General features: G+C 41.7%; 3 protein-coding genes across 3 annotated transcripts; 1 reads left to right on the top strand and 2 right to left on the bottom strand.

Moving 5' to 3' along the window:
* Window positions 1-1,625: 1,625 nt before the first annotated feature.
* Window positions 1,626-3,192, bottom strand: tagln3b (transgelin 3b). The gene is made up of 4 exons (XM_073488647.1): window positions 3,013-3,192; window positions 2,054-2,228; window positions 1,864-1,966; window positions 1,626-1,767 (listed from the first exon to the last, which is right to left on the bottom strand). The coding sequence occupies exons 1-4, from the start codon at window positions 3,190-3,192 to the stop codon at window positions 1,626-1,628; spliced, it is 600 nt and encodes a 199-aa protein (XP_073344748.1).
* A 2,952-nt stretch (window positions 3,193-6,144) lies between these two features.
* abhd10b (abhydrolase domain containing 10, depalmitoylase b) lies at window positions 6,145-10,904 on the bottom strand. The gene is made up of 5 exons (XM_073488755.1): window positions 10,789-10,904; window positions 10,148-10,334; window positions 8,993-9,104; window positions 7,025-7,162; window positions 6,145-6,907 (listed from the first exon to the last, which is right to left on the bottom strand). Exons 1-5 carry the CDS (start codon window positions 10,880-10,882, stop codon window positions 6,566-6,568), a joined length of 873 nt encoding a protein of 290 aa, XP_073344856.1. The 5' UTR covers window positions 10,883-10,904; the 3' UTR covers window positions 6,145-6,565.
* Window positions 10,905-12,699: 1,795 nt separating this feature from the next.
* Window positions 12,700-20,557, top strand: ythdf3 (YTH N6-methyladenosine RNA binding protein F3). The gene is made up of 5 exons (XM_073488416.1): window positions 12,700-13,104; window positions 13,564-13,588; window positions 13,829-13,908; window positions 14,096-15,802; window positions 19,519-20,557. Exons 1-5 carry the CDS (start codon window positions 13,081-13,083, stop codon window positions 19,540-19,542), a joined length of 1,860 nt encoding a protein of 619 aa, XP_073344517.1. The 5' UTR covers window positions 12,700-13,080; the 3' UTR covers window positions 19,543-20,557.
* Window positions 20,558-21,614: the final 1,057 nt, after the last annotated feature.

The following is a 21,614-nucleotide window of genomic DNA, read 5'->3' as shown; positions in this document are numbered from 1 at the left end:
TATAAAAATGCCATTAGGAATAGATGCCTTAGACTAATATTAGCTGAAATTAACACAGCCATGCTGTAATGGGATGTGTTTAGTCATTGGACACTAATAGCAAGCTTAAATGTTAATTCATGCAGGCTTTTCTTATATCTGCTCTTTTAAATGCCAACAGTCAGGAACAACTGACCCCATAAACTGGATCATTGACATAAAATGTGACCTTTTGTGGTCCAAAGCCCAACCCCACATCTCTAGAATGGCTAAACACATCTGCTTATCTTAATGATATGGCCTCTCAGATGGTATCTAGATGCTAGACGGATGTTAGCATTAACCATGTTTAGAGAGGACATTTGGTCAATGAATTTCCAAAGAAAGAGAACCACAGCTATTCCCAAATACCAGTACAATATATGTTTTAGAAACAGTAAAATGCAGTTTTTTTTACTCTTCTGTTTTTCCTATACCCTCCACAAAGCTGTTAAACAGCATTACTGGATTTAATATCTTAATAAAGGTCATTTGAGCAATCCAAATGCTTTCAGGCACACAGGGTTGAATCAGGACTGTGTGGTAGAACAACCGTCATCCTAATTATTATGCCGAGCTGCTGCCCCTTTATTAGATTGTGTACAGTGAGGAGAGACAGGAGGGATGGGTGCAAGGGAGGAGCCGGAGCATTAAACCGAGATAAGGAGAAAGAAACACTCTGAGAGCACGCGGCGTACTCCCCCGAGCCCCCCAGTCATCAAGATACTGACACAAGCACATGTTCACATACTTTATTTCTTCAATAATTCTTCTCACAAGCCTCCAGATATAAATATATTTAAAAAATATAAACATGACAATACATAAAAGTGCACATTCAAGCAATGTCTTTACCTGGCACCAGAAATGGAAACTTCACTGTCATACATGTTGGCTACTGCACATTTACTTGCTTGGAACACAAAGTAGCATGACACATTATGAACAGAGATGTGATCTCACAGACAAATAACAAGGGCATGGCTCAGAATGAGTGAGACTCATTTATAATTTGAGGCCAATACAGGACCCAGTCTCTGTAGTCCCATAACCAGGCACAACGTGAGGTTGATTTGGTTACAGAGGATACTGCAACAAGTCTTCAGACAAGATGGCAGAGACATCGTCGGTCATTGAGTTCCATTAGGTTTAAGGCTAAATAATTACACAGTAACAGACCATCCGAAAACAATAACAAATGTAATGTAAATAAATATAAATGCAAACAAATATCATACAACATGCTGGATAACACTGATGGCTTGTTTTGTAAAGAGATTTTAATCTTAAATTCTCTACAAGACTAAATTGATATCGAGTGACTTTGAGTTCCACATTAATCGGTCAGACATGGAAACAGAGTTAACAAAGCCAGAGAGGGATAAGCACATGACAAAAGGGAAGAGAGGAACAGGAGGAGAGCTTGAAGAAAGAGATCTACAGCATTTGACATCATCATCAGAACACTCTGTTTGGGAAAGCAGCAGTTTCAGGTAAGTTGAGGTTAACATGGCAGGTGCTACAAAGGATATGAACATTACAACTTTTTGCGGCATTAGTAGAAAATAAGGTCTGGAAGCAGGGATGCAGGGTAGCTAGTGACTGGTCTACATAATCTGACGGTGCATACCGTAACCCGTCATTCCAGATTGGGAAGCACCGCGGTTGCTGCCCATCTGCAGGCCGATCAAACTTTCGCCTTGGCGGAGCTGCTCTTGGCTGAACTCTCGCCGATATCCCTGGGCTTTCCTGCACAACAGTTACAGGGTAGAGGAACATGAGGCATCATGGGCATGCAGTTGTAAAAATGTGTCGCTCCTATGTTGCAGTGAGGTCTCTCTTTACCTGTGAAACCAGTCTCGGTCACCTCGGTAATGACCATCATCCTTAGTGACAGCCACACTCCCCAGAGCCATAAGAGTTCTTTGCACTGCTGACATGTCCTTTCCTAAAGCCAGAGCAAAACGATAATGTTAAAAATATTTTTAATTGAATGTGAATGTAAATAACTAAGTCATTAGAAGTAAAAACTCGCCTTCCCAGAGGTCCACAGTTTGAAATATATCAGTGGTTGTGACTCCATAAGCTTCAGATGCTTGCAGGAACTGAGAGATCTTCTCCATTTGCTTGAAGGCCATCTGGGTCTCTGGAATCTTCTTGATAGGCTCCTTCCCCCTTGGGTAAAGGCTGTTGATAAGCCTGCACAGGATCTGGGATAAAGGCTTGATCACGTCAAACTGACCACATTGACCACAGCAAAAGGACAGTTGAGGGTCCTATTTGTCACACTTTTACATATTTGTCATGCTTAAATGAAGTAATTATGATTGGTGCAGCAGCTTTCTCTCATCTTCCTGTGTCAATCTCTACTTCTGCCATTGATTTAAAACATTTCCAAGAATAGATATTATCCTGTCTATAAAGAAGAGGTTTAAAATAGCAATTGCATTTAGCTGTGAGAGCTGGTACCATTTATAATTGTCAGTGAAAATGCAAGATTTTGTTGCTGCATTGCGTTATTGTCTGGTGCAGAAATTGATGTCTCTGCCTGCTCTAAGATGGATTACTCGCAATGATTTTGTTCAATGTTAGAGTCAGCTGGAGTGTCAAGCAAGGAGACAATGCAGCACCTGCAGGGTGCATTTTATAATTGGTTGTTAATTAGGTCTGACAGTGCCATGCACTTTCAGTGTGGAGAGTTTTCCATCACAAGCTCCCAGAATGACTCAGTACAAAATTCACAAAAAATGGACCACAACAGTTAGCAATTTCAAATTCACAGCTTGCTAAAAAAATACACAGTCTTCCTACCAAATATAATGTCTCAAACAGCAAATTCACATCAGTATCAGTAGTATTTACTGAAGCTCTCTTGTTGAAAATAAATGGGTAAATAAATCTGGCTGCTTATTATAGCTTTTACCAAAGCTGGTATCTAGTTTAAATAATTAAATGGTTACTTCTATTTAAGGTAGAAGTGCTGCAGCCACTCACTGTCCCATCCATCAGCCATTTCTGGAAGTTCTCTCTGCCTGGCTGCGGCCTCTCAATGTTTCCCCCACACTGTGCAACGATCCAGTCCACCAACCGCTGCTCCAGGTCAGGGTCGTACTTCTGCTCGATCTTCTCCTGCACCTCTCGGCTCAGTCCGTAGCTGGGCCCTCTGTTCGCCATGGCAGCTCTTAAAAACACTCAAGTATATGTAGAGTATGGAAGCCCTGAGGAGAACAAAGAGCAGTAACTAACACTGTAACTAATGCAAGCATCATAATGTTCCTATAATATACTTGTTGTGGTAGGTTAGGGGCTATTTAACTGCCACTGGTCATCTTTTTAACTTAACTCTTACTAGTACACAGCAATTTATTTTTCTACTGCATGAATTTTACCTTCATGCAATGTGTTTTTCTAATGTGCAATTTCCATGTTTGCCTGCAAAAATGGACAATAAAGTTTTTTTTCTGTTTACTACACTTAAAATCACTATTATAAACCATCTCAGCGTTTGAAGAAAAGCCGAGAAGCCAGGTTTTAGTCTCTCTTTACAGGATCTCTGGATCTCAGGGTCTCCATCTCTGGAGGCTGTGCCAGTGAAGGGTGTGGTCCCTGGCTGCTATCCCGAACAGGGACATGCCCTCTTATTGCTATGGTAACCGTCAAGCCCGTTTCCGGCACGCTGTGTGCAGTGATGCGCTGTACGAGATGATGGTTCAAGTATGACCTCCAGTAGACAGTCAACATGACGCAAATTAAATAATCAAATACATTCTCATAAAGTTTGACTTCATACAGAAACATGAATTCATACATTATACAACAGTTCTATATTTAGTTTGATTGAATTACGTCACCCCTCCCTGTGCTGCACACACAAGGTTTGTGTTCATTCTTCAGTTGATTGTCCATTGTTGGCCGCAATTCTTATTTAAATAGAGTAAATTCAAATAAAACCCCGCCATTTAATGTTACTACGCCACACTGTGACGTATTCTGCAGTTGTTGTTTTTTTTAAAAAAAAACATGAACATTTAACAAACCCAAAGGCAAACTGCGCAAAGCTCACGCACCAGCTGCGACACCGCATCGCCTGCATAAAACATCACACACACAATATGTCACGCAGTCAAAGCTCTGTAATATGGTAAAGAGTAGCCTATACGTGCACTTACTGCAGAGGAGAGAGCGGTCAGATTTGTCCGTGTCACTGTGCTTCAGTTCCGCTGAGCTGGGCAGGGCTGAGGAGGATGCTGAAGTGCTGAAGCATCCATGAAGCGCAGCACAGGGCAGGCGCGTCCGGCCAGGCTGGATCTACTTTGTCCGGGAGGGGCGAGTCACTCGTTTTATATGCCAGCTCGTCCAGGAGGGGTCCCTACAGACTCTCAACACAGAATGCGACGTGACACCGTTTCCGGACAGTGGACAGTGTAGTGCACGCTCAGCTCCATGCTTCAGGCAACATGAAGGGACCCTCAGTGTACCAAGGCACACATGATGGTGCCATATTAATGTAATTATTTTGTTTATTTATTTTTAACTCTCTTCCTTGAGGCGGGACATTCACCCACTGTGTACAATATATAAAACAAATCACCCTTTCATCTCATCATTCATAACAGGTAGAACCAGTCATTTGCTCAGAGATGTTTCCTTGTCTCGTTGGAAGACTTGCTCTAACCAGTAGGCCTCCCTCCCGACTTATTGTTGTCTGTTTGGCTCCTACACTAAGGCTTATTGTTTGTTACAGCGTCTGTATCTTGGTTTCAGTAATCAGAGCCATTTCTCTTCACTTATTTAAGAGGTTTAATGTGGTGGTCGATACCAGAGGTGCTGTGGCTCAATATGGGAATTATGCTGCATTATTTTAAACAACTAACCAACTTAAATGTGGCATTACATACAGAACATGTTCTCTGGTGCAAGAGTATGCTTTATGTAAAAATTACACAAACATCACCACATGGAGTGCCTTTTTCCATTGCCATTGTCATGCTGTATGCTCCCATAAATTGGTGTTCAGTTTAACTTTTGACACAAAAAATGACTGACTCCATAGCTCAAACGTGTGTTAAAGGTCACCGCTGCACTAAAGTGGGCCTGAGAGAGTTAAGTGGTTGGTTTCGCCCCATTGAGCACAGTGCAGCTAGTCGCCAATTACATGTTAATAATCAACAATCCACTGGCTCCATTCAGTGGGCCTCTATGGCTGAAGGCCAACAGGTATGAGGAGTCATGTAACAGAATGTTCTGCTAACAGAAATAAAGCTCACATTGCTCACTTGATGATTTTGACTCACTATATAGAACCATGATTCATTGTGTTTACATGCTACCATACCTGGCAAATTGTTCAGAATCTTGTGTCAGTAAAAAAGAAATGCCATCATTTTGAAATCCCCCCCCCCCCCCCCTTTTTTTTTTTATATATCTGTTTAGTTATCATGTTGTTGGGCTCTGATTTTTGACACTTTTAAAATGTACAGCTTTCATAAGAAACATTTAACACAATCAAGGGTAATTAACTTGTGTTTTTTGTGATACAACTCTTAATTTCATACAATTGCAAATCCTTTATAAATCTCTATCAATGGCCCTTGATCATAAATTTGCTACAAGGAACTTTAATTTATTGATGAATCTGGCGGCCCCTGTGGACAAAAGTGGTATGAACCACCACCTCCTGGCGTGAAGTTTCTGATCAGGCTGGTACTGGATTTATTTTGTACGCGAGTGAAGTTGAGACAACGTAATTGTAAAACTATTTTCTTTCTTTAAACACAGCTGTTTGCAGGATGCATGGCAATGAGGTAATTTATATATTTGTGGCTATGTGCCATCATGAAGATGTGAAACAAAAGAAGCTTTGTTTTAGTGCTGTTCATACACCTAGGTTAGGCTACAGCTAACTAATTCTGTTGCTCATTAATAGTAACTTTGTTGAGAAAGTTAATGTAACAAGAGAAATAGCCAAACTTCTCGCTGATGATTATATAGAGGCATCGGTATTAAATTGAAACTGTTTCATAACCAGTTATAAACTCATTTACAGTACATTTAATTCATAAAGACAGTTGATATTTGTCAGCTGATTATGTTGTGTTAGTTGTGGTAACAGAATGAGACCTGCACTCTATTGTGCAGAGGTTTTATTGGCCAAAATGGGTGAAAAGTGATTAAAAAAGGCACAGGAAAACTAGGCGTCTAAAGAGGGATGGAAACAGTCAAACAATAAGAACAGTGGCAGAGACAGCAGCAACGGCAGACCTAATGAAGGCCAACATAACACTCCATACAACAACCTGGAACACATACAAATGCAACCTGAAGATATAAGGGAACAGCTAGCAGGAAAGCCCCCTTTCAATGTAGTTTGCAATGTAACGGCATGTTGAAATGACAGATGGCGTACAGGGAGAATAACAGATGGATAAAAGGTCATATTTGGCAGAGTAACATGCCATGTTTGGTAAATTTCTTGAGGGTTGACTTCCCAGTAAGTCTTTCTCTCCTTATCTCAACAACCTCTCAAGTTCACTCCCCCTTGCCTTACTCAGACCAAAGTGGTCAGCTTGTCTATGAGATCGTCAATAGTGTAGACCATGAGCTTGATGTCGTCCTTCTCGGACATGCGGTGCTGGCCATGTCGCCGAAGGATGACGTCCACATCGGGGCTGAGGACGCGCTCTGCAACCTGCATGGAGATGTGCCAGGGGACGTCCTCATCTTTGAGCCCGTGGATGAGCCGTACGGGGCAAGTGATGGGGATGGGACTCTGGAGCACACAGTGATTTTCCGCCTCACGCAGAAAGTCCATGCTAAACTTGTAATGACCTTCCTCTGAGTGTTTGGTGGGCACTGACCACTCCCCCTTCTCCTCAAACTCCTTGCGTGACTGCAAATCAAACACAGACAAATCCAATTCAATGAAAAATGTTTAAAATAAAAATCCATGAGAAGTTTTAAATGAAATGCCAAAAATGTGATACAAGTGACAACATTTTGATCCTACCTCTATAGGAAGAGAGTTGAATGATGTGACGATGTGATCAGCGGCAGTGGAGATGCCCACAAGTGCTGCAGTCTTCTCTGGTCTTGCAATGGCTGCCAGAAGCATGAGCCAACCACCTATACTGGATCCCACCATTATCTAGAAGAGAAAAGCAAAAAAAAACACCATTTATAGACTGCCAATCAACTGATTAATAAAATATAATAATTAAAACCTCATGAAGAACATGCCATAAAGATTCATGCAGTGTAAGAAAATGTGGTAACACAGCGCCATCTTCTGGAGGAATGGTTGAACATCCAATGAACACGAGATGGAAGAAGAGAGTGAAAAATAACGTTTTTTAGTGTTAATTATATTGCTTTAAGTATAATACAAAATACAAACAAGTCCCCCTTCTCTCAATTATGTGTTTCGTTTCATCATTACTTCACAGAATGATGCATGTGATATCAGCTGGACATTAGAAGGCTGTTTCCACACTGGTCTGCTGAAGGGGAGGACATTTCTCTTTGCTCACCTTAAAGAAGTACTTCACTTAGCATAAAACTGGCCAAAAATGCTGTATAAGGATGCAATATTTTTGAAATTGGTGCTACATGACCAGAGAAAAAGGGTTGTGGTATTCCCTTTTGCTCAAAAGATAGAAAACCTATAACAACAAAAGCACTGCGCCTCACCAGACCAACAAACACTACCGCTGATGGGTAACATACTCTGAGTTGGGTGGTGCCTGGTTGTGGCTTGGATTCGGTTAGGAAACAGGAAATAGTTAGGTAGCCAGCTAGTAACAAACAATATTGTATTATACCTAACAGTACACTAAAATAAGTTTTTTAAAACATTTTAATCAAGAAAGACAATGAACAGGATTGTGGTTCATATTTGATCAGCACTGCCTTTTTAACAGTTTGATCAGCGTTTGGTCTGCAACCATTTTCACAATACAGGAACGATATGGCGTCATCTGGTTATAATCCTCCATTGCAGCTAAATAGTACACTAGAATATTTAATCTGAAAACATCTGGCGAGAAATACGTAGTGTAGTAACAGAATCTTGGTTTATAGTTCACCAGCACTGCCTAGTTTTGACATTTTGACAGTCACTCGATCCAAGCGAAAGAGTCTAAATCTGACTACACTCTTTGTGTCTGTGGATGTGTAAATAATAATGCAGAAATGTAATCTGTAGCTGATACAACAGCCCTGGAATGTGCCAGATGACACAATTTGTGTGATTTGCCAGATTTCCGCTGGCAAAAGAGTGGGAGGCTCTGGGTACAGGTAAAATAGAGAGAAGTTTAGCGTTGTTCACTTGCTTTTACAACTAAAATTGTAGTGATACAGAGCTGGTTGAACATTTGGATAGTTTCTGTTTAAAAAGGTACCCTGTTGAGTATTTTTGTCAACAAACTCAGTTATGTTTACATTCAGTGTTTCTCACCTAAACGCATTGTGTATCCTTGAAGCCTAACATTTGACAAGGTTTTTAGGAAATATTTTAAACATGCATTCTACCCATTGGCTTCTATACTTCTTCTTCCATATCTTTGCTGCATGTCTAAGTTTCTTGGTACTATCAATCAGTGGGTAGCATGAAACCATTGGTAGGAATGTGGACTGCATCACTGACATGTTTGTGCACAAATGTGCACAATACACTACCTGGCTGTATGTTATTAAAAACATATTCTTGTAACTGTGTTTGGCAAGTCTTGCATTTTGCCCTTCTTGTCCAGCTTGTTAAAGTTCATGCAGACAAGTCAAGTCTGGATGATTCAAGATGTGTTCCTTTCATGACACAAGTCAGCTGGGACAGTAGGAGTATGAATTCTGACAGTATGTCACTGTTTGCAATGCATATAAATCAATAACAGAAAGGGTTGTGATCTCAGGATGTTTTCATAATGTCATTAATTATTAAACACAAGTAACTTGAAAAGGGATATGACTAATAAATATGTACCTGTGGACCCTCTGCTAACTCATCCAACACGTAGAGGACATCTTTTTTCCAGGTACCAATAGTTCCTTCAGCCATCACCCCCTCTGAGGCCCCATGTCCTGTGTAGTCAAACCTGGGAAAACATAAATAGAACATGTAGCCCATGGCCATGGACATGAGAGGCCAGGGACAAAGTGAGTTTTGTGTGTTCTTTTTTACCATTATGAGAGCAGTAAATCAGTAATATTCTACACTGAACAAGGGATTCAGTCTTTGAGTGTGCAGTATGATCGAACACATGTTTTATATCCAACCACCTCGGGAATGGAGGCTCTATGAGAAGTTTGGAATAGTTGGAGGTAGTTTTAAAAAGCTGAAATGATTCATGGAAACAATTTTAAACAGATAATTTTGATTTACACAATTAGCCTGATTTCAAGTTATGATATCTCAAACATTTTACCAGTTACTGCTTTTGCGGGTCCACATTATTGTAAATAGGTTTCTTTGATTTTTATATATTGAAATGATTGAACAGTGAGTGCTTTCAGGTCTGCTTAACCAAATCCATTAAAAAAAATGTTTTGTATGTACTCTGAACTTGGGGGAAAGTGCTTCTTGGAAACAAGATGAACATAATCTATTATTTATGGTATGACTCATGACATTTTTGCCTAGTCACATTTTCTCCTGTGTTTCAGTGTCACTAAATGTATTGTAACATAATCATATGGTAACCAGCTCTTTTCAGTAGCTGTCTTTCCTTCTTTAAATTATCTGTCACTTATCGTTACTTATCATCTTCTTGTGCTTCACTTGTTCTTTGATCATGGCTGCAGGAGTGTAACTGAGGATGTGTGGTGGGTGCATGCATCTTTTTCAGTTCATGTATTTTATTTTTGCTTCGTGCGGCCCTGTAACGCACTTTGGATCACCTATGTTATGTGATAGCGTTTAACTGGATTTTTAATGTTCAACCCAAAAGTTGTATTGCCTTAATAGTTATTTGTGTTTTTCTCACTAGATGCAAACCAAGACTACGGACATCCAGGACCAATGATGTATGTATTAGGTATGTTTTTTTGGAAGTGATCTATTCCGTATTAAGAATGAGATCATGAGCATGGCACGCCCGAGCATGGCATCCCTCTTGAGTGGTGTGTTTGGATGACTTACCTAAGGTATGAGTGTCCTAGTGACCTACAAAACTCCTCCAGTGACTCGGCTTTCTGCCCATTCATATTTGAGCCATATCCTGGGAGGAAGACCACACCTGGACTCTTCCCCTTCACTCTTCTGTAGGCCAGCTTGGGAAGATCTGGTCGTGAAGCATACTGAACTGTGGACTTGTGTCTCCTGGCACCTGGTTGACACAACACAAAGCATTATTGTCATGTGAAAACGTGTAATACCAATGACTCAATGTACGGTATATGAGCTTAATTAGGTTAACATCATTGCTGAATACAGTGTCACACTCCATTTTAAAGGATAAGGCTTCTCTTGCGCAAATTAGATAACCGCACATGGGTAATGAGGACACGGCGGGGTACTTTTCAACAGGACCAAACATATACAGAATTCAAGCACAGTTACACGTATAAATGGGGCTCATTGATGTCGAAGTGTTTTTAAAAATACTACGAAAATCAACGTAGACAGCGCAAAGCGCAAGCGCAGCACCGTTTACAAGCCCTAGATTTTTGAGACGACGCAGTCTGTGTGCGCCACACCCCCCCGTCTGCTTTCAAAATACCCTTGTATGAAAGTCAAGCGTCGTAAAAGCAATTGTGCCTGAAGCGGAGACTTGAACAAACCTTCCAGACGCTGTGAAGACAAAGCTGCGGGCCCTCCATTACTTAATATCTGTGAAAGTCCTCTGCGGCAGGACCTCAGCGCGACGGCTGCCATACTGCTCCGCGACCCACTGAGGAAGTATCGCGAGAGTAGCAGCGGCTAGTCTCGTTTGGGGTTGTAGTCCCTGAAATCCACAGACAGCACAGCTTTGTGGAGCTGTGGTGGGAGAAGTGTTCAGATTCTCTAAAAAGTAACAATTTTACAGTGTGATAATACTCAATTACAAGTAAAAGGTCTGCATTCAAACTTTTGCTTAAGAAAATGTTCAGGAATATTGTCAAAAGATTTACCTAAAGAATCAAAAGTACTAATCATTGGCCTTTGCCAATGTTATTGCATCATTCAATAAATGTTATAGATGCATAGATGTGTATGTAGCTGATCGAGGAGCTGGCTTTATATACGGTTGGTCAGGTTAATCAACACAATTCATTATATAATTTTATACATTGGTCATATGTTTTGTATGCAAAATCTTATCTGTAAAGTCAAAAGTAGAAAATAGAGAATGGAAAGTACAAATACCCCAAAATCATATGATAAAATTATGACTTTTTAAAAACACATTTTACTGTAGTTTGTTTTGACTCATGCTCAGATCCCAAAACAATAAATCGCCCTAAATCTCTGCGCCTCACTAACATGTTTCATCTTTCATCTAAAACTGCAGCCAGGCTTGTTTGTTATGAGTGTTATTGAGCAGAAGAAGTCTGAAAGTGTTTGTCAAGAGGAAGTGAAAAACCCTTTACTGGACTCTTCAATAAAGTGTGCTGAGTGTTTTATCCATTTTATAGATAGTGATGGGTGTAATAAGTAATCATATCCTTTACATCAGAGATGAAATGCAATTATGTGTACATTTACTCAAGTACTGTGTTTTGAGGGTCTGTACTTTACTTGAGTATTTGCACTTCAACTCCACTACATTTCAGAGGGAAATATTGTTCTTTTTACATTTGGCCTATTTGATAACTTTAATTACTAGTTACTGTGCAGATGCACATGTTGCATCAGAACCAAAAAAAGTAGCAAGTTTTAAAATGTATTATTTTATCATCAATTGGACTCCACCCATAGTATGCAGTAGTATGCACATACATGCGAATATACATATATATAGTTTACTCTACTTGTTATTTGGATAATTGAATACAATTTTGCCAGAAAAATACTTTTTAGACCTAAGTACATTCCATAGCCTATTGGTTACTTAACACAACATATTTAATTGTACCCAAGTAGGGCTTTTAGGTACATTTTACAACACTGTCTTTACAGTAGCAATACAATAATGTGAAAATACTGAATACCCTGTATTCAAAATGGCTCCTGGGAGTGTGATATTATTAGATTGTTATGCATCAAGTAGTATAAGTATAATTTTAATATTGTAGCATGTTGAGTAGGGGTTAATTATATGAATTAAATATTGGTTATTTTAATTGTTTAATTTTATAGGCTTATAAAAACATATATGAATAGATGAAGATGGAAAAATACTCAAGTAAAGTACCTCAATATTGTACAGTATCCGAGTAAATGTACTTAGTTACTTTGCAACACTGCCACTTATGAATGTAATCATATTTTTCCACCCCTGCAATTTAGTTTGTATTAACTCTATGTTATCCACATGGGGATTCAGACGTCCTGTTCATGGTGAGGTTATGTTCAGGCTAAGCTAAAAGAGGCTCCCTGGTGCAGAGGTGACCAGTATCGTGCTATCAGACGGGCACAGCGGCAGGTTAGTAAAACGGCTAAAAATAAGCGCGTACAGAGCATATAAGTAAAGTATGCGGGAACTTGTTGTGTGTTTGTGACTGTCATGTGAAGTGTCAGTGTGTAACATGACTCAGAGCGTCACAGGCGGAAGGTCACGGAGCAGCAGAACGGAACGGAAGCGGGAGTAAAAAGCCTGTCCGCCATTGTGGAATATGGTGAGGGATATTCCAGCAAGACACTCGTCACTTTCAAACTGACTGTCTCACACGATCGCCGGCAGGATCGGGACACATTATCTGACGCCTTCTCCACAGACACGTAGTCGCCGTTTGTAAGAGCCAGAAACAGCGGATCGTCGTCAGGCTTTGACCAAAAAAGGGGGGGGAAGGAAAAAACGCCGCCTTGTAACCGTTACGGAGTGATTGGACAACCCGAGAGACGAGCCAGGAAAAGCGCCGAAGTGCAAGAAGAGAGGCAGGGGGAAGCCGTGGACAGTCTCACGAACAGCGATCAGTTTCGGTTCCTGGAGGATGTCTGCGACCACAGTCGATCAGGTTCGTGCATTGACAGCTGAAATGTTGCGAAAATAATTAGCCGTGCGGCGAATTGAAACTTTGCCGACAACAGTTTGATCTGGTTCGGTGTTGCCGGATCACACGGGCTAAAAAAGTCTTTGATATGTGATAGCTATTAGCTGTAATGTAGGCCGGCTGTATTGCCAAACAACTCTAGCTGTAGCCGGTTGCCAATGCGGCACCGTTTACTGGATGTCAGAGCGTTTGACATCCGGTCAATAACGCGAAGCAACCTGTAAATGTGAACATCCGGGCTGATGGTTTTAGCTTGAGGTTACTACCATCGGCTGTTATATTTATCCATGTATTAGGATACAGCCTTCCCTGTCTGTGTGTATGTGTCGGTGTGTGTGTATGTGTGTGTGTGTGTGTTTGCTGTTTCCTGTCGTGATCTGACAACAGTCTCACCTCTTTTCCCTGTGCTGCCCATTATTTCAGAGACCTAAAGGACAAGGAAATAAAGGTAAGGCTTTTAACAGTGGTGTGTAAATGATGCACAAGCCCCCGATTTTTAAAAAAATGTAGCTCAGTGGAGCAGTGCCGGCTGTTTTGATTGAAAATTAGCTAACATGCTATCAGGCTACTTAGTGATTGTGCTATGAAGCTGTAGCCTAAACTGCAGCCTATCATTTATGTCACAGCTGTTTACTGTTGACCACTGTACACATGATGATTTATTAATGTCCTCTCCTTCCGTCCTCAGTGCAAAACGGATCAATGCATCAAAAGGATGGTGTGAATGATGATGATTTTGAGCCTTATCTAAGCGGCCAGACAAATCAGGTAACTTCCAACAATAAAGCATATTACAGTCAATGTATCACTTAGAACAGGTGGTCAATGTTTTGCTTCTATTTTCACATTATGGACAAATTACTCGCAGCCATGAACCAGTCATTCAGATTTGTTTTACTGTTCTGTCATCATTTTATTTTTGTACATTAACTGACTGTCTCCCTATGTCACACAGAGTAACAGCTATCCACCAATGTCTGACCCCTACATGCCTAGCTACTATGCTCCATCCATTGGTTTCCCTTACTCTCTGGGAGAGGCTGCCTGGTCCACTGCAGGAGACCCTCCTATGCCCTACCTAACTACCTATGGACAGATGAGCAATGGCGAACCGCACTTCATCCCTGATGGCGTATTCAGTCAGCCAGGTGCCCTGGGGAACACCCCTCCCTTCCTGGGTCAGCATGGCTTCAACTTCTTCCCTGGCAATGCAGACTTTTCCACCTGGGGTACCAGTGTCTCTCAGGGTCAGTCCACGCAGAGTTCAGTCTACAGTAACAGCTATGGGTACGCCCCCAGCTCGCTGGGTCGGGCCATCACGGACGGACAGGCAGGCTTTGGAAGCGACACCCAGCTTAGTAAAGTCCCGGTGCTGAACAGCATTGAGCAGGGTATGACAGGGTTAAAACTGGGTACGGACATGGTGGCAGCTGTCACCAAAACCGTGGGCTCTCCCCTAGGAGGCACAGCAGGTATGAGCAGCATGGCAGCCAATAGCCTCCCTCCGTCTGTCAGCTCGTCCGCACCTAAACCTGCCTCCTGGGCAGCCATTGCCAAGAAGCCAGCCAAGCCACAGCCCAAGGTCAAACCCAAAGCCAACATGGGAATGGGGGGAGGCGCCACCATACCCCCACCCCCCATAAAGCACAATATGAACATTGGTACTTGGGACGATAAGGGCTCTATGAACAAGCCCCCATTAGCTCAGACTATGCTACCCCCGCAGCCTCTGGTGCAACAGCCTCTCCTCGCTCAGCACCAGCCCTTACTGCAGAACCCGTTGCCCCCTCAGCCTCAACACCAACACCAACACCAGCCCCAACACCAACACCAGCCCTTCCAGCTTCAATCTCTCCAGTCCCCTCAACACCCCCACCCCCACCCCCACACCCACCCCCACCCTCACCCTCACTCTCTGCCTCCTGGCCCGCCTCACCTGCACCTTTCCTCTCAACCTGGCCCCCCACAGCCCCTTCATCAGCAACAACCCCAGCAACCTGGTCCACCCCCCAACCGTTGGGTGGCTCCAAGGAACCGGGGTGAGGCCTTTGGTCTGGGTGGGGGAGTCCCATTGAGTGCCTCCCCTTGCTCCGGAGAAGTGCATCCAGTGCTGGAGAAACTCCGGGCCCTCAACAACTACAACCCCAAAGACTTTGACTGGAACTTGAAAAACGGACGTGTTTTCATTATCAAGAGCTATTCAGAAGATGACATCCACCGCTCAATCAAGTACTCTATCTGGTGCAGTACAGAACATGGCAACAAGCGCCTGGATGGCGCCTACCGCTCACTGGGCAACAAGGGGCCCCTATACCTGTTGTTCAGTGTCAACGGCAGTGGGCACTTCTGTGGCGTGGCTGAGATGCGCTCACCGGTGGACTACAATGCCTATGCAGGCGTCTGGTCTCAGGATAAGTGGAAGGGCAAGTTTGAGGTGAAGTGGGTTTTCATCAAAGACGTGCCCAACAACCAGCTGCGACACATCCGGCTGGAGAACAATGACAACAAGCCAGTGACCAACTCCAGGGACACTCAAGAAGTGCCTCTGGAGAAGGCCAAACAAGTGCTTAAAATTATCGCCACTTACAAGCATACCACCTCAATCTTTGATGACTTTGCACATTATGAGAAACGTCAGGAAGAAGAGGAGGCTCTGAGGAAGGTGAGATAAACACACATACAAAGAGTCCTGTCCCCTGTAAATAGCTTGTTTGTATGCATGAGACCATTCAGTTTAGTTACCCTTTAATTCAAAGAGAGGCTAACTTTCACTGAGTCACTGCTACAGGCTGTGGCCTGACTGTAATCAGCTGATCTTGTTCCACCTGCTCTCAGACAGAGCTTGTAACATCCTGTGACTGAATGAACAGTGGCGTAAATGGAAGTTCCCAGAGGCCTGTCAGCAGATTGACATGCCACCATTACTCATAAGCAGGTTCAGGAAGCGCTGATTCCTCATCAGCCATCTTGTGCCGCTGAGATTGCGATGATCTGCCCAAGTGGAGTTGGATGCATAGAGGTTTCCTGAAATAGCCCACATTCCTGGCATTCCGTCTTTCAGACAAAGGCAGATGTAGGCTCTGATCTCCCTTTGAACGCAGAGCCTCTCTGCTCTCCACAGGCTCCTCATGCTTTATTAGTCTTTAACAACATAAGCCCTCGGCCTGCAAACTGGCTGCAGCGTGCCTCAGAGTTGGTACAGTTTACCTCAGATGTTCGAAACGGTTGACTTGAAATAAAAAATGTTTCCCAGCAAAATACATGATAAAAATACACGATTACAATTGCCTGTGTGCAGTTCTGAAAACCACACAGTGTAAGCCTGCGCCCTCTGAGGAGAAACTAAAATATGTTGCAGTGGTAATAACAGTGGTGTACCACAAATGTTAGTCTAAGTAGTAAAAACTCTGTGGGATGCTGCTGTTGAGGAAAAACAGCAGCCAAGGAGTGAATAATATGTTATCATTGCTAGTATTCTGCGGCATCCATTCTTAGATTCACCAATATGCTAATCTAATTGCGTTTAGAAAACCCCCATGACCCGCTCCCTCCTTTTTTCTCCCACTCCCCCTCTGCTGGTGCTCCATTGATGCTGTATTGACTCCTCGCTGCTGACCTTGTTAATATGCGCTGGGTTACTTTCTCATAAATATTTCAAGTCAGTGTTTTCAGGCTTCTGAAAACAACCTGTCAGTAGAAAGCCTGTTTCATCCTGCGTTGTGCAGGCGTTGCGCTGTGATGCTTTTGTAGCCCTGACCTCCTACATGACAGGATCGGCCCAGCTGAGGCCTCACCCTCCTTCGTCTGACAAGGTTAATTGTTCTCTATTGTTTGGCCTGTCCTTCCCGAACTTTGAGAGGTGTCAAACGAGCACAGCTACCTGCACTATAACACCTTCCCAAAGTGTTTATTTGAAAGATAACTTTGGATCTAAATGTTGTTGCAGGATTTTATTAGCATAACTAATTGGGCAATTAATACTCGGAGGTTAGCTCTTTCTTTCCTGTGGATATACTGTAATAATCAAGTGCTCATGTGTTAGGCCGTCTGCTGCAATAGTTACAGTTGTATTACAGCAGTAAAGATGCGGTTAATTGGATTCATTTATGCACCAGGATGGAGTTTTACTTCCTGAATGTTAGACCTAATATCTATTCATGCAGAAGATTTTTATTGTGCATAAAAGAAAATTAAAACATTTTAGTTCACCCATTTTCTGTCAATTATTTTGAATCAAATAATTGAAAATGATATGGCCACCAACCTTGCTGAGGTAGAAGTTAGCATACATTTAGTTGTATTGATTGGATTTTGTGAAGTTTCCTGAGCAGCCCCCTCTGGGGATAGTGTTACAGTGGGGCCCTGGTCTCACAGGGCTTTTCTCGCACCACTGACATGGACACCCACTCCTCAAAGAGGAGGCTGTTCCACCCAGGCACAAAGAGCCCCTGGGTTATTTTGACTCCCATGTTTTTTTAATTTAAAATTTTTTTTTTAGGATTTTACCTGCACATCGTATCTTTAATGAAAAACAGTTTAACAGCATTCCCATTTTTTTTATCCATGATACACCTTTGAATATTTGATATTTGAGGTGTGTTGTCATGTTTTATTGAGTATGCATTAGGACGGTTGCAGCCCCTACACTGAGTGTTGGGGCTGCAGTGTAAACGTAGACAAACATTTAGATAGTACATACCGGAGGCATACTAAACACATTTAAAAAAAAAACTTTTTCTTACTCTCTTGAAGTTAAAATGTGCTTATATTTGGAATATATCGTTTTAAAGACATTATTTGAGGTTTCTGTGATTTAAGCTTCACATGTTGTCACTGAAACCAGGTTTAGAAACCAGCACCTCCCATCAAGAATGAGAAGTCAAACTGTACAGTATCCTAATTTAGAAAGTTTTATGCAAAATGGAACAACACTTGACCTAAAAATGCTTTTGGTTTCAGACTAGTAATAGTCAGAATTGATATAAATACTTAAGACGTAAGATTGGCCACCAAGTGGTCAAGTTCATACTCAAAACAAACAGAAGACAGTCTATCACCAGAGTAACCACTAACTGCTGCTAACTGTAGCTGTCATTAGCTAGTTAGCTCAGTTATCCATGCATCTAGCGGTCTGCACTGAGAGCTCAGAGCACAAGGGAGGTGTTAGCATGCTGACTTCAGTAGATATCACTGCAACACAAAACATAAAACTGTTATTTCTTCACATTTGTTGATAACTTTAGTTTCAGTCAGTTATTATTCTGTTCATTCTCAAACAGAATGCATGCAGAGAAACATGGATTAGTGATAGCTTTGTTATTACCATGGTCAAGCAATAGCATGGATATTAGCAGGCATAGTGATAGCTGTCACTCAAACAGAAGTCGTTCTTGTGTATTGAGGAGCTGCAGAGTTTATTCACGGTCAAACTGTAGCCTGTACTGTATATTTACTGCCACTAGACAACTTCTCTGCTAAACTTTCCGCTCTGCTCCGGTCGCTAATACCCGTCTGCTCTGAGCACCGTCACCGTAACAATCTCTCCTTCTGCTCACACATTATACGCTGCCCTGTTTCTTAAAGGAGCCACGCTGCTTTTATAACCCCTACCGGAGGATGATGTCATATTAGCGACTTAAATTAAGTGACTTTGAGCACAAAATGAAGTTGTTTGTCAAACAGTATTTGGCAAACAGTGGGGCTCATCAACATTGCCAGGAAAGGACTCAGAAAATTATGAAATATAAAAATATCAAAATACACTGGAGGGGGGCTTTAAGTCAAGCAGTTTGATTGAGCTACTTGCAACGGGCTGTAACTGCAACATCAATCCCTACTTGGCTGATGCTTTCAACTCATTACTACTCTTTGAGATGTAACTGATTAATAAAAGCTCCTACAAGTAATATAAGTTAATATCTTAAAATAAAAGTATTCAATAAATCCTGAGTAATGAATGAGATTTGCAGGGAGGTGCGAATGCAGATCGACACAATAAAGGCATTCATTCGATACATCTCTCCCAAGGAGTGCAATCAATACTGATTGCCTTCATAAGTGTTTTTTGATAATCTCTGACTGCATTAAAATGAGGTGCTCACTTCAAGCTTAAGTGTCACATCTTCTTAGTTACTGGTCCAAGAATTCTTTGCTGTAAGTTATTCCCAACTTCGCCTCAGACATTAAATGCATCTGCATCTGACGGCATAGAACGAAAAAGTGTAATACGTTGCTTCTGAATTTGACATTTATAGCATGAATGAAAGGCCAGGGGTGCTACTCTGATGTTTGCTCCTGTTTGTGTCTGTTTATGTCCTTTGTTGCTCTTCTTTCCGATGCCATCCACTGATCATCTGTTTTTCTCTCTTCTCTCGCCAGGAGCGCAATAGAAATAAACAGTAACCTTCAAGCAAGCTCTCTGCTAGAACTGCAACACTAATGACGTAGGACCTTAAATAAAAATTTTGCCTAACCACAAAGAGGAAAGGCTCTCACAATCTTTCCGCTGAAGATGACAATGTAACTGAACACTTGAACATGACAACTAGATGGACTCATCTGTATCCGTTGACTGGTGCATCAAACCCCGTGTTCCTGTCTCACGAGAAAAAGAACGTAACCCACTCTGACTCTGTCTTTAAAGCACTTTCAGTCCTTCTAAACAGCGTCTACCAATACCCTTAACTCTCTAACTCTGTGTTCTTCTTCTTTGATTTTGTTTGTGAGCAACTAACTGACTAACCAAAGTAGTCAGAAGATTTCACCAGGCTTCTTTGTAATTTTTGTAATGCCTCAAATGTTTGGGATAGTGGTGAACTTTCATCAGCTCCCGAAGTGAGTTAAAGATGATATGTATGAATTAATCTTTTACTTGAATCTGTATTCAGCTGTCTGATCCTCCTCAGACGGAGCTTTGGGTGATTGACAGGTGGGATGAAATAATTGGGAAACAGCCACAATCATGCCAATCATAGGATGTATCCTCCCCCCTACCTGTTCCCTTCCTTTCTGCATCTGTTTCTGTGTACCAAAAGATTACGATTATGCAGCAGGCTGGCAATCACCGGCCAGTGCACATCTTTGGTTTTTTTCTCTCTTGTGATTCTGTCATTCTGAAGTGCATTTGTCTGAGGAGAAACCTGCTGCTCTGCTAGAACTAGCAGTGGCCTCCTTGGGCCCTGTGGGTGACTGTCTTTGCTCTGATGTTGATGTACTCTACTGTACCTCAGGCTCGATCAGACTGTCTGTCCTCAACAACTCTTAGCACTTTTGGGAGAACCCCCACATCACCCCACCTCCCGCTTTGCTTGACTGGGATTCCCCCAAAACGGCAAAAGACACCAACTGCAAGGATGTGACAGTTTTCTCCTCTAGGTAACTCACTAGCTAAATAAAAATTACCCATGTTTAGCGCAAACCTTGTTTTTGTGTTTTTTACTCATTCGCCTCAGAATCACTTCTCTGTTTGATATCACAGTATCACACGCAGTCAAATATAAACTCGTCCCTGCAGCACAAGCAGATTCTCCCTTATCTCATTGGTTCTCAACCCTGGAGGTCAAGTTACTTTCCAGGGCTCACCAGCTGGTTGAACACTTTAAAAGTCATATGAAATCTAATTAATGGATGGGTCTAACATCTAGATCTAACTAATCTTTCTCATTAATTCACATTAAATCAAGTTTTATTTGTTTCAAGCTGATTAAACTTAACATTCTAGCTTTTATTTTCAGACCACTTCAGAACTAAAAAACATGAGTTCTTCTAATGTGAAGTCTTGACATGAAATGAAGTCTTGGATACATATACACAAGAGAGTTCAATCAACTTATTAAAATATATTTCTAAAGAAACATGATCAGCATATTAGTAGACTTCCCAGCATGCATTGTTTGACAGTTTAAACTCTTCATATTCATAGTTTGAACAAATCATGTGATGGAAACTTGATGTGTGTGTTTGATAGGCTACATTTTGAGATATGCATATGTGCCTTTAAATCAGGGGTACCCAAACTTTTTCCTTTGAAGGGCCAAAACTGAAACTTAATGTTGGGCCACGGGCCAAGAGCAAGCACTTGGATGAGCACAGATTATATTAAGATGCAAAATGGTACCAGGACCCTAAGTTTTAAGTGTCACTCTGCCCGCCAGGCTCAGATTTTGAAAAATAATTAGATCCTAAATATTTATAAAGCATTTTTACCTCGCAAATAATAAAACAGCACAACTATTACATTTTTAAAAAAGGTTTTCACTATAAACATCTGGTGGGCCAAATTGAACCTCACGGTGTACCAACTTTGGCCCATGGGCCCCACTTTGGGCAGCCCGACTCTAAATAAATGAGTGTATAAACAGTATCAGCAACTTCCATTTCATCCAATTAATGACTGTGTGTGTAAAATGCGGTTATACCTCAGAGTGGGGTTACCATAAAGTATCAAAGGTGTGCAATAAATAGACTTGAAGACA

The sequence above is a fragment of the Pagrus major genome, chromosome 19 (assembly GCF_040436345.1).
Source record: "Pagrus major chromosome 19, Pma_NU_1.0".
Taxonomy (NCBI): domain Eukaryota; kingdom Metazoa; phylum Chordata; class Actinopteri; order Spariformes; family Sparidae; genus Pagrus; species Pagrus major.
The sequence above is the reverse complement of the archived record's forward strand: the minus strand, read 5'-3'. Positions and strand labels throughout refer to the sequence as shown.

Coding starts and splice junctions, on each gene's coding strand:
- tagln3b (XM_073488647.1), bottom strand. CDS start 3,192: ATGGCGAACAGAGGGCCCAGCTACGGACTGAGCCGAGAGGTGCAGGAG. Junction 1,967..2,053: donor AACTGTGGACCTCTGGGAAG/GCGAGTTTTTAC, acceptor CTCTGGCTTTAG/GAAAGGACATGTCAGCAGTG. Junction 1,768..1,863: donor GACCGAGACTGGTTTCACAG/GTAAAGAGAGAC, acceptor ACTGTTGTGCAG/GAAAGCCCAGGGATATCGGC.
- abhd10b (XM_073488755.1), bottom strand. CDS start 10,882: ATGGCAGCCGTCGCGCTGAGGTCCTGCCGCAGAGGACTTTCACAGATA. Junction 10,335..10,788: donor GTCTTCACAGCGTCTGGAAG/GTTTGTTCAAGT, acceptor TGTGTCAACCAG/GTGCCAGGAGACACAAGTCC. Junction 7,163..8,992: donor AGTTAGCAGAGGGTCCACAG/GTACATATTTAT, acceptor TTTCTCTTCTAG/ATAATGGTGGGATCCAGTAT.
- ythdf3 (XM_073488416.1), top strand. CDS start 13,081: ATGTCTGCGACCACAGTCGATCAG. Junction 13,105..13,563: donor CTGCGACCACAGTCGATCAG/GTTCGTGCATTG, acceptor CCATTATTTCAG/AGACCTAAAGGACAAGGAAA. Junction 13,589..13,828: donor TAAAGGACAAGGAAATAAAG/GTAAGGCTTTTA, acceptor TTCCGTCCTCAG/TGCAAAACGGATCAATGCAT.